Source organism: Chrysemys picta, chromosome 8 (genome assembly GCF_011386835.1).
Source record: "Chrysemys picta bellii isolate R12L10 chromosome 8, ASM1138683v2, whole genome shotgun sequence".
Lineage (NCBI taxonomy): Eukaryota > Metazoa > Chordata > Testudines > Emydidae > Chrysemys > Chrysemys picta.
The window spans coordinates 80,233,337-80,246,015 of NC_088798.1; the positions used below are offsets into that span (position 1 = coordinate 80,233,337).

The 12,679-nt window shown below is 40.3% G+C and overlaps 1 protein-coding gene across 1 annotated transcript in view; it reads right to left on the reverse strand.

Moving 5' to 3' along the window:
* Positions 1–12,679, reverse strand: part of DOCK2 (dedicator of cytokinesis 2) — a 492,812-nt gene that overhangs the window by 429,892 nt on the left and 50,241 nt on the right. The window contains exons 6-8 of the mRNA XM_042850773.2: positions 11,565–11,713; positions 8,149–8,284; positions 5,419–5,573 (exon numbers count right to left, since the gene is read on the reverse strand). Of these exons, the coding sequence (XP_042706707.1) occupies positions 5,419–5,573; positions 8,149–8,284; positions 11,565–11,713 (440 nt within the window). The remainder of the gene's footprint in view (positions 1–5,418; positions 5,574–8,148; positions 8,285–11,564; positions 11,714–12,679) is intronic.

Here is a 12,679-nt window from a genome sequence, read left to right on the forward strand (position 1 = left end):
AACATTATCAATTTTTAATATTTGTTTGACTATTTGAATGTATAAGTTTAAAACACAGAAGCCTTAATCACTTGTCAAAATATGTTGTAGGTTTATGTTTACAAGTCCAGCTCCTGCACATGTGCCAAAAAGTAACTAGTATCTCTCACTTCTTGCAACAATGCATGAATAAAAAACAATGTAGAAGCCCAATCCATCACAGTACATCCGCCAACCTCCCAAGATTGCATAAGTGCAGAAGGCCAATGTCTGCTTCAGAGCAGATGGAAATATCCAGGGGCAGGGGCAGCTCTATGTTTTTTGCTACCCCAAGCATGGCAGTCAGGCGGCTTTCGACGGCATGTCTGTGGGCATTCCGCGGTCACGCGGATTCAGCAGCGTTTCTGTGGGTGATCTGCTAGTCCCACGGCTTTGGCGTACCCGCTGCCAAATTGCCGCCGAAACCGTGGAACCGGTGGACCTCCTACAGGCATGCCGCCGAAGGCCGCCTGACTGCCACCCTCACAGCGGCCAGCAGGCCGCCCCCTGCGGCTTGCCTCCCCTGGCACGTGCTTGCTGCGCTGGTGCCTGGAGCCACCCCTGTCCCAGGGAAAGCACCTCTCATTTGAAAGCCAAAACAAAGAAATGAACTTCATCTTCTATGGAGTAAGTCTACTTCAACGAAGTAATTATGATTACACTTTTTTTTACCACCTCAAATTACCCTTGGAATGAACTACCAGGAGAAGTGGTGAATTCTGGATAGATTGAAGTCTTCTTCAGATCAGGACTGAATGCCTTTCTGGAAGATAATTTGTTTGACTAAAAAGCCGCGGCCAGCACATCCCTTGCCCGCGCCACTTCCCACAGCCTCCATTGGCCTGGGACGGCGAACCGTCCAGTGGGAGCCATGATCGGCCGAACCTGCCGACGTGGCAAGTAAACAAACTGGCCCAGCCCGCTAGGGTGCTTACCCTGGCGAGCCGCGTGCCAGAGGTTGCGGACCCCTGTTATAGACTAACAGATGTATTGGAGCATAAGCTGCATCTGACGAAGTGGGTATTCACTCACAAAAGCTTATGCTCCAATACATCTGTTAGTCTATAAGGTGCCACAGGACTCTTTGTTGCTTCTTATAGATCCAGACTAATATGGCTACTCCTCTGATACTTGTTTGACTAAAGTGTATTGGACTCAATACAAGGTATCTGGGTAAAATTTAATGGCCTGTGAAATACATGAGGTCAGACTAGTGAAGTAATGGTTCCTTCTGGCCTTCAACCCTACAAATAGTACAACACTCCATCAAAATGAAACAAAATATTTTTAAAACCAATTCTCCTTACATACACACAAAAATCTACCACCAGTTACAGTCTTACATTTTTAAGCCCAAAAGGGACCATTCGATCATCTTTGTAAAACTTCATGAATAATACTAGCAATAGGATTTCTTATTGTTCTCTTGTATTGAGCCCAATAACTTGTTTTGGCTAAAACATATCATCCAGAAAAGTATCCAAGCCCTGATATGACTATATCAAGAGATGGAGAACCCACCACTTTTCTCGGTAGTGTAACAGTGAGGGTGATTAACCATTGGAATAAAAAATTCTGCCTTATTTCTGACTTAAATTTGTCTGTTTTTAACTTCCAGCCATTGGTTCTTGTTATGCTCTTCTCCATTACCTTGACATTTTTAACTTACTGCTTGCTGAATAAGGTATTGGCTAAGGTAAGGCTAATTCTCTTGTTCTCAGAGAGCCAAAGTCAACAGCAAAACATAACCAAAATTAATGTTTAGTCATTCTTCATTACAGAGTGACTGAATTCAAGATGAATGCTCAAAGACAATTCTTTATAAGACCAAAACACGAGTTCACCTTACTCACATCAATAGTCAATTGAAGCAAATGGCTTGTTGCTTGTCTAAGGTGAGCCGGATTTGGCTCCATCTTTAATACTGAAATCTTATCCAGGATGATTGTTAAAAATTGGCTGTTTGAGGAGAACACAATAAGACTAAGACAGACAGAGAAACCCCCACAATGAAAGGAGAATTATGATACATAAATATAATAGAAACTACAAAAAGAATCATATGTAAGATAGATTTAAAAATAAATTCAATATAATAGAATACAGCATGGTAACATTTTGGAGGTAAGCAATTCAACATGTATGTAGTTCATCTAGATGGCACTGGTCCTAACAGGACCACTTTTCAGACTCTTAAATCTCACAATGCTACAATTCTAAATTTCTCTGAGCATTTTATTCCAGACATAACAACCATTGAGAAGTTAATAGAGTTAAGCCCAACAAAAATATAGTAAGTTAAAAAGCACTGCTCGAGTAACACCCATTAAGCACAAAATGTTCACCAAGAAGTATAGCGGCTATTTCATTCAGATAATCCAAAGGAAGAACCAAATATCAAACTGGTCTGTCTCCTCCATGGTATGGCTGCATAACAGTAACCTCTGTTAATGCCACCATGATCAACTGAGGTCTAAATTAAAGTGGGAAGGGGTCCACTTCAGAGCAATGTATATAGCTCGTAGGAAGTAAAATCTAAATCTGATCATCATTTTAAGACTCCTCACTCTTATCACAGGCAATTCTGGAGGTATCCCTGATCTATCTTGAACAAAATGCCAAAGGAAGCTACAATTCCTAACTTTGCTGGCCCCTAAAAGTTGTGGACTGACTATGGACACTGGATTTATGACTTATTACAATGATCTATAACCCACTTACAACCCCCTCAGCTTCCTTACCCCCTCCCCCCACCCAACGAATGGAAGAGTGTTATTGGGCCACTTCATCTTGAATGGTCCCTTGAAATATGAATTATCTACTTATGCTAAACAATCTGCTCCACCTTGTATTTAGCTTTGACACTCAGAATGTTTCCCAGATCTGAAAAGGAGCTCTAGGTAACCTCAAAAGCTTGTCTGTTTCACCAAACAGAAGTTGGTCCAGTACAAGAGATTACTTCACTCACCTTATCTCTCTAATATCCTGGGACTGACATGACTACAACAACACTGCATACATAATAGAAGCTACTGTCTGTTACACACTGTCCACAGAGTAGCACCACACTTATATCAGGTCAAATGGCAAATTGCTCATTTTATTAGCCACAAGCAATCATGTCAAAGAAATATACTGAACAGAAATTTACAAAATATCAATTGGGAAATTAACACTCCCTTTGTACTATTTTTCAAATACAAAGTTTCTGTTGTCCTCCTTCCCCCAGAGTTACACTTCAATGAAAATTACATACTTTGGGATCAAGTATCAGAGGGGTAGCCATGTTAGTCTAAATCTGTAAAAAGCAACAGAGGGTCCTGTGGCACCTTTAAGACTAACAGAAGTATTGGGAGCATAAGCTTTCGTGGGTAAGAACCTCACTTCTTCAGATGCAACACTTGCATCTGAAGAAGTGAGGTTCTTACCCACGAAAGCTTATGCTCCCAATACTTCTGTTAGTCTTAAAGGTGCCACAGGACCCTCTGTTGCTTTATACTTTGGGATATAACCCCCCAGCCACCAATATCTAGTACAAACGTGTGTTTTGGGCGCCTTGCTGATCAGAAATGTGCACCAGTTTATTTAGCTTCAAGAGCTTGACTGGTAGCCATCTATATAACACTTAGAGATGGATTTTGCTCTCAAAACATAAAAATCACTGAAAGAAAATTTAGTGCATTTCTGCAAGAGCTACCCTACAGAAGTAACTAGCTTCTGTCCTTTCATTTTCACGGCCCACAATCCCTTTTCTTCAGGATCTCAGTTTAGTAAATGATATAGCTGAAGTTTGAAGCTTCTTTTACACAACGTTAAGAAAAATCACATAAGTGAAAACCTGCCAATCATGACTGACTCCACCAATAGGGAACAAATCCCAAATGAAAAAATGGCAATGCTACTACATTGTTCTCCTTGAATTTACCTGGTTACAATACCTACTAATTTCTGAACAGAGACTAGCGAGAGAGTGTCCTATGACTGCAGTTTATTATACTTAAAATAATAGTTTCAGTGCTTCTTTTTTCTCCTCTCAGCCCCCATTTGTTTGTTTTCACCTCCTGTTGCCCCCATGTGCTGGTCAGTGAGCTCGTTGGCATTAGAGGCTGTCTTCTTTATTACATGCATTTTCAGTGCTAGCACAGAGGGGCCTAAAGGTGCTATCCCATTACCAACAACCACCACCCTCTCGCCTTCTCTGTAGCAGCAGAAGGCCTTGCCCAGAGTGCACCACTACAAAGCCACAAAGGCCAAGATCTCAAGGGCAAAGAGCTGGAACTCTACTGGATTCCCCTGCACCAGACTCCAGCATTTAGGGATTTGCCCCTTTTAAATTTTACCCATTGTTCGCTGTCTTCCCATTCAGAAAGGAGAAAGTGTCCTTATGCAAGTTTACAGCAAATTACTAGTTTTGTCAAACTTCTTCCCAAAAGCATACAACTCATCAAAGAATGAATCCAATACAGCAACTTTCAAATCTGAGAATTTGTCAGATTAAATTTATAATCCAAATATAAGAATTGCTCAATAGAAAGGGAGCATGTGTGTACGTTTTATGTATGCGTTCTACTGCTCCAGTCCTAATCCTGAAATCCAGTATTATTTGACTCTTCTATATGGTCCAACATATAAACATAATCCCCTGCTTTCCCCATCAACAGAATTTCTTCCATACTAATCACCTAGGCACTGCTAGTCAAAGTGATGGAAACTTTCATAATCAAACACATTTTAGCTGCTGATGGTCAGATGTTTGTATTCTCCATTGCCTGTTGTAAAAGCTTCTATTTTGGCAATGAGACAAAGGAACATTTTTCACAGCACCGAACTGTCCATCTACTGAATCTCTGTAGCTGCCTCGAGGTTGTCTGCCTACCAGCGATAACAGTGACCTTGACTTTTATTTTTTCTACAAATTTGAACAATCAGCTCAGCTTCTGCCCAAATGTGTTACTGTTTTGATTGAGTGGCTAAGGCTGGACTTAGACCAGTCATACAGAACTCACAAAATTTGATGCCTCACTTGCTACATTGACTGCAAGTAGTTTATTCCAAACGAAGACTGAACAAACTCTAAACAAACCGACTTAACATTTTATTAATCTTTGCTCAAGAAATCCCACACAATGCAGAAATCAGTCAGCTTTGAAGCAATATCAGCAGTCACTTAAGATTTCAAAGCACACTCAAGCCAAGACAATCTGGTCCATTTGCTCTCAATATAGTTTATTTGCTATTACACAATACGCCAGCCTAGCATCACTAGATTCCAGCAGTGCATGTGGTTTTTCCTTTAAAAAACTTTCTTGTACAGTTTTCCCCTTTGTGTGTGCATTGGCCCCTCCAGTTTGACCAACTCATTTTACTATTCATTCTCCAGGGGAAAATAATATAGCCTACCTTATAACTGTATGTTTCTGGGGATCATATAATGACATGAAGAGTTCTGCATCCTCTCCTATTCGGCATACAAAGTTTCTTACAAAGACGTAAAGGCTGTAGGTGGGGGATGAGGAGATTCGGGAGTACGTTCCATAGTCTGGTTGATCCTTTGACTACACACAGGAGGAAAATTATTAATTAGACCAAACTAATTTGAATGCCAGCAAGACCTGCACTTTCTGCTCTATACTCAAGGTTCTTCTGAAAATGGCCCAGTTCTGCTCTCAATTTAAGCAACATGGTAGGGTAGAATTTAGCCTAAAACATTTATCACACTTTACAATCTTTTCTAGCACCTAACCACTGCTCCAAACATTCCTAAGATGCTGGGTGGTGCATAAGAAGTTCACAAACATACACAGCCTGTATGAACAAGGTGATGAGCAACGAATCTGTTCCTGGACTGTCCTTAAAGTACGTATATATGAGTCCCTCTGATGTTTTAATCAGTGTTTGCACCTTGCATCACTGCATGTTTAAAGAAAAAAACAATACAATTCTCTAGAAGTGACTCAGGTTAGCAGGGCTTTAATCTTGTATCGCTTACTGATGACCCTTCCATATTTGGGGAGCATTGTTCGTTCAACTCAGCTTCTGACTGACAACAAGGCATGTGGTGTTAAATACTGATTTATGATACATTATTCACAGTAGTCATGATTTGGAGATTTCATAACTCACTCAAACGTTTTTTTTTCTTTAACATACGCCTCATTTTATTTACATTGTGATTAATAAGCAAAAAAAGCCCAAACCTTACATCACTTGATAGTTCTCAGGATACATTTAATATTTATAAAGACAATGAAGTGTAATCATGTGAACCATGTTTTAAAATGTGACTGCAAATTATTTGTGTGCTCTGATCATTTAGACCTTGACATTATCAGCAAGCATACCAAGAGTTGTTAAATTTACCAACTTCCTCTCTCATACACATTAAACCTTTTGGCTCAGTCAGACCAACTAACTGGCAGTAGCTTATATCCCATGACCAGTATTTTCAAGACTTGGTACCTAAATAACGCTCCTAAATCCCAGGTAAGTGGCCAAAATTCAATAGGAGCAGCAACTGAAAAACACATTGCATATTGGAAAACATAATCCCAACTATACATATAAAATGATGGGGTCTAAATTAGCTGTTACCACTCAAGAAAGATATGAGAGTCATTGTGGATAGTTCTCTGAAAATATCCACTCAATGTGCATGGCAGTCAAAAAAAGCAAATAGAATGTTGTGAATCATTAAAAAGGGGATAGATAATAAGACAGAAAATATATTGCCTCTATATAAATCCATGGTCCGCCCACATCTTGAATACTGCATGCAGATGTGGTCACCCCATCTCAAAAATGCTATATTGGACTTTGAAAAGGTTCAGAAAAGGGCAACAGAAATTATTAGGGGTATGGAACGACTGCCGTCTGAGGAGAGATTAATAAGACTGGGACTTTTCAGTTTGGAAAAGAGATGACAAAGGGAGAATATGATAGAGGTCTATAAAAACATGACAGGTGTGGAGAAAGTAAATAAGAAAGTGTTATTTACTCCTTCTCATAGTACAAGAACGAGGGACCACCAAATGAAATTAATAGGCAGCAGTTTAAAACAAACATAAGGAAGCATTTTTTTCACACAATGCACAGTCAACCTGTGGAACTCCTTGCCAGAGGATGTTGTGAAGGCCAAGACTATAACAGCATTCAAAAAAGAACCAGATAAATTCATAAAGGATAGGTCCATCAATGGCTATTAACCAGGATGGGCAGGGATGGCGTCCCTAGCCTCTGTTTGCCAGAAGCTGGGAATGGGTGACAAGGAATGGATCACTTGATGACTACCTGTTCTGTTCATTCCCTCTGGGGCACTTGGCATTGGCCACTGTCAGAAGACAGGATACTAAGCTAGATGGACCTTTGGTCTGACCCGGTATGGCCGTTCTTATGTTCTAATTCTACAAACCAGCAGTTGTGGAAGTCAGACCACATCGGAGCCTTGCCATTCATTTGAGAATCTTATTTTAGGCACTGAGTTTTGATATCTTGGCCCACGTATTTAATTCAGTTCCAGTCACTAAGGGTACGTCTATACCCAGCCGCTAGTTCGGCGGCTGGCAATCGAACTTCTGGGTTCGACTTATCGCGTCTTGTCTGGACGCGATAAGTCGAACCCGGAAGTGCTCGCTGTCGACTGCGATACTCCAGCTCGGCGAGAGGAGTACCGCGGAGTCGACGGGGGAGCCTGCCTGCCGCGTGTGGACCGAGGTAAGTTCGAACTAAGGTACTTCGAACTTCAGCTACGTTATTCACGTAGCTGAAGTTGCGTACCTTAGTTCGATTTGGGGGTTTAGTGTAGACCAAGCCTTACACTCATGTCTATTCTTCAGCTGTTGGGTTAGACCAACAGTTGCACTTTTTCATCTTATTCAATGCATGGAGAAACTTGCTGAAGTCACTGTTAGGCAAATTTTGACAAAGTCTGGTAAAACAAAGTAAATATTTACAGCTGAGGTGACATGTTCCATATTTATCAACTAGGGATCAGAAACTGCTCCTTTAAATCAGTGGCAAAACTTCCATTGGTTTTACTGGGAGAAGGATCAAGTTTAAACAAACAGATAACACCTTGTAAACTAAATTAACACTTTCTGAAAGGAAGGGCCAATTTTGGCAAACTGTTCATACCATTTCTTCTTTAATTCGCTCTGTAATTTTATTAGTAGCTTCTTCATGTGCATGAAATAGGCTAATGACGCTGGTTTTATCTGGATCCAAGATATTTCCATCTTCATCTCTAACTATTAGATCTAGCTCAAGTATCCTGTGGAGATTAAAAAAGAAGCACTCCATAAGACATGATTATTTTCTTCTAGAACAAATTATATTCAACTGACGGTCTTTGAAATTGGATTCATAATAAGCTGTTTGGAATGTTGAAGCAGTCAGTTCAGTCTAATAAAACAAGGAGGACATATATAATTTAAGTAATACATCTGATGACACTGTTTTGTTGAAGATACTTATCAAAAAAAAAATCTTTCCCCATAGTTTTTTTCAAGCTTTGGTTTTCCCTTTACAGACCCATATTAGGGTTTTATACTGCCACCTATCCCTATAGTATCCAAGTGCCTATCATGTAAAATTGAGCAACAGCCAAACCACTAGTAGATTTCATGAAGACTTTGCCTCTTCTTCCTTATTAGGGTATAAACCTTCCCCAGTAGAGTGATGAAGTATCTCTGTCTGTCCCCTCCAATTTCATGTCACCCTGTTCCACCCTCTCAGTGTTGTCCATTTGGCTTCAGCCCTTTCTGCCAAATTCCATTCCTCTGCCAAACATTTCCCACCCTCTCCATTCTCCTTGGTCCTTCCATGATAGTCTTGGGACTCTCCTCCTCCTCTCCAGATCCCTTACCCACTGACTCTCCCCTCCACCAGACTGTCTCCCTCTTTCTCTACTCAGGGTCTCACTCTCTCAAGACTCCACGCACCTCACCATAGGTGTGTCTTCCATATACTGAAGTCTGCCCCCTTCCAGTTTCTAGCTTGTTCTTACAGCCCTGCTCTCCTTGGAACGAACAAACAGTCTGTGCCCCAGCACTTTTCTTCTGGCACCCCAGCAACTTCCCAGGTGACCCATTCTGCCCCAGCACCTCCTCCCTCCTCTTTTGTGCCCACAACAATTCCTCACTGCCCCCCTCAGACTGACACCCTCCACCCCCAACACCCCCAGGGCCAACAGATTTAAATTCAAGCCATTAAATTATCAATTGTCATCGTGATTTCAATCAGCAAGCAGGGAACCCTGATTTAAATTATTGATTTTAATCAGCTTTTGCATTTGTACTTTTTAGTTATTTTCCAAAGGAAAGGTTGATTGTCATTAGTTGGGAATCACTGAAACATATTATTTGTAACTAACAATGGTCTTTACACTACATTCGATGCTTCTTTTTGCTAACCAGGACAACACACTATATCTATACACATTTATTTAGGCAACTGTATAGCTTACCTTATTTTAGTCAGATGCTTTTTTTTTTACATTTTTATTATGTTAAACAATGGTGAATTTCTTATTTATTAAATGATTTAATTTCTTCCTTGTGATTTGTGTTAAGCTCTATTTGGATGGCAATGCGAATTCAATTAAAATGTAAAAAAACATTTTTAAACGTTAAGTAAAACTATCATAAAAGTGCTAGATAGTTTAGTATTTTTTTCTTAAACATGTTTTTCATTTAAAAATGGTTATACAAAGGAATTATTACCTTGAGTTAATGAATTGAGCTCAGTGTCTGGTCACCATATCCTTCAAGATTTTAAAACCATTAGATGTCATCCTCTTACACCTAGTATTTATTCATATATTGTAAGAAGAAAACAAGCTTTCCTCCTTTTTCAACTTCCAGTTGGTTTCTTAACTTCGAATGAACAAGTCATTGAACTGAACTAGCTAAACAGACTGAAAAGAAGAAAATATTCTCTCTGCACCTGCATCATGTTTCCGTTGAGTCTACAGATGGTAGAGGATTTGAAGCTGGAGTGGGGGCAGGGTCTTAAGACCTCCATTTAATAATTCAGTTAATGTCAACATAAAACACTACCATCTATTTTGACAAAAGCAACTGAAAGATATCAATTGAAAAAAAAACTTTCCTCTGAATTAAATCAGAGCTCACGAGATACATTTGTGAAAATGTCTGTTTCATACATTAATTACTCATGCTTTGTACTTTTGTGTAGTTTACTCAAGCCTTGTGAATGCACAATTTGCCCCCAGGGATCATTAAACCCATTATTCATCAATTTGAAACCTTTGTTATGCAACATTGTAGCTCAGATGATCCAGCTCAATGTAAACTCCCCAAACTAACATGTTTAGACCTAAGTGGAAAACTGCTGAATATGTTTATATTAAGAGCTACACCCACGTAAACTCGTGGGTAGACTCAGCAGAAACATGGTACAGTGGTAACCAGCAGTGTCTGAATCAGAACAGGTGTCTCACTCCATAAATGAAAACAAGCTACCATGAGTAAAAGCAAACCACCTCTTTCCCTACAAAAAATAGCTTTCCCCCATCTGAACCAGAGGGAAATTTAATCCCTGATTCTGTGGGTACAATCACTGTAGGCTAGGTACACACTTCCCTGTCACCTAGTGTCGGTTATGTAAGTTACAGTAAATGCAGGCCACAGACAACCCATGATGTTCAATCATACACAGACCCTGGAACTGCCACTACCAGAGCCATTTGCAACAGTTCAAGGTACAAGTAATGGACAGAGGCAAAAAGTCTGCCACCCAACAGTGGAAACTGGTTTGCAAAGCTCTCACTCACATCTCAGGCAATGCAACACCACTCAGCTCTGCCCCTGTATTGCCCTGTGCTTGCCAGTTGGACTATGCTGTGGTGACTCTGCATCAGTGAGAAGCAATCAAAATATGAGTGAAGCTACCATCAAACCCACAGATATTTCACTTGTATTACCAGATTCTCAAACTGACTCAATCTTAATGGGCTTGGCCTGGAAACTTCAAATTATTTTTTTCTCTCGTCATCTTCATCAGGATTTTGTTCACTTCAGGTTCTTATATTTTACCTATGACCATCGCATTTCAGCACCTTTGTTCAGGTGGCAGCATGGTATTACAACCACCAGGTATCTTGAATGGGACTGGAGCTTGCCTTTGTTTGTGAGGCATGTGTGAACATGTTAAGATTGAATATATTAAGTGGATATGAATAGGAGTGAAAACTGCCCAACCTAGAACTGATCCTTCTAATATGCCTGTGTGTCTGCATAAGCAACAGAGATCATGCATCCTGAAATGTTTGATTCCAAATAGGGGAGCAGCTGAAAATTCTGGATGGCCCTGTTCAAGAAAGGGTGACCATGACTGCAAGGGAACATGGAGTCTGCTGCTGCAGCAGGGATCGTAGGGGAGTGGTCTGCCAAAAAGGATGGGTAGGTACCCAATATTCGCAAGCTAGGGACATAGAAGCAGGGAAAAATTGCCCCCAACTCTATACCAGTGACATGTCTGAAAATAAAGGAGCTGTTCCCAGTACTCGTTTAGCACAAGGAAAAACGTACTTGTTGCCATAGTCAATTTTGGATGTGACTTTCTGTTTGAGTTCTTTCAGTTCATCTTTGGGCAGTGTTCCCGACAGAAGCTGTGACCTCCACTCCATTAGGTCGTACATCATAGATTGCACCTGCCGGAACCGCTCTTTTTTGTTTGCCTGAAATACAAAATGTTCACATTTAGGGCTTGGTTTCATTTCAGCTTCCTACATTGTCCTTCATTGAATTGCATTCAATTCAAAATAGTTTAACTTCTACATTGCTAAGGGTTCAAAGCCCGGGGATGGTAATTGTGTGATTGGATGGAGCTTGGGAGTAGTTTTGTTTTGTGCATTTTACAGTGTTATTTAAAGAGTGCTAATTCTGCAGGAGAAGAACGCCCCAGCTAGAAAACTGGAATAAGAGAGGTGATATTACATCTGTATACTGCACTGGTTAGACCAATATCAAAATACTGCATACAGTTCTGGTGTTCACCTTAATTTTAAAGTGCAAAACTGGAGAAGGTGCAAAGAAGAACCACAAAAACTATTCAAAGACTGCAGACAATGCCCTACTCTGAGCAATTTAATCTGTTTAGTTTACCAAAAAGGAGATTAATCAAGTCTCCTGCAGAAGTCCAAGTACCATCACTGGGGCAGAGGGAAAAACACTGAATGATAAAAAAGGGCTCTTCAATATAACAAAGAGGCATAACAAGAATGAATTGTTGACAAGGTGGAGACTGACTGCCTTTTTGGAGGATATTTGGAAGAAGGTCTTGAATCGAGGTCTCACAAATCGAACATGAGTGTCCTAAAAAATTGGCTATTCTGGTCTCTCCCCATCTCATCCTCCCCATGTCTGCAAAAGCTCTATCCTGGCCCAGAGAAACCTTCCCAACAAACAAGTGTCAGTTTTGACAATTTCCCATTTTCAGACGAAAAAAGTTTATTGAACGTTTCCTGATCTTCTTGCCTCCTCCTCCTTGAAGCACACGTACTTCACAGGCCAAATATATTATGCAAAATGAGCCAGACATAGGAGACTAATTATCTAATAGCATGAAGTTCAACTACTTCTAAGCAACAATTGCAAGCCATGTCTTTTATTTTAATACTACTGGAGAACAATGTATTGACCCA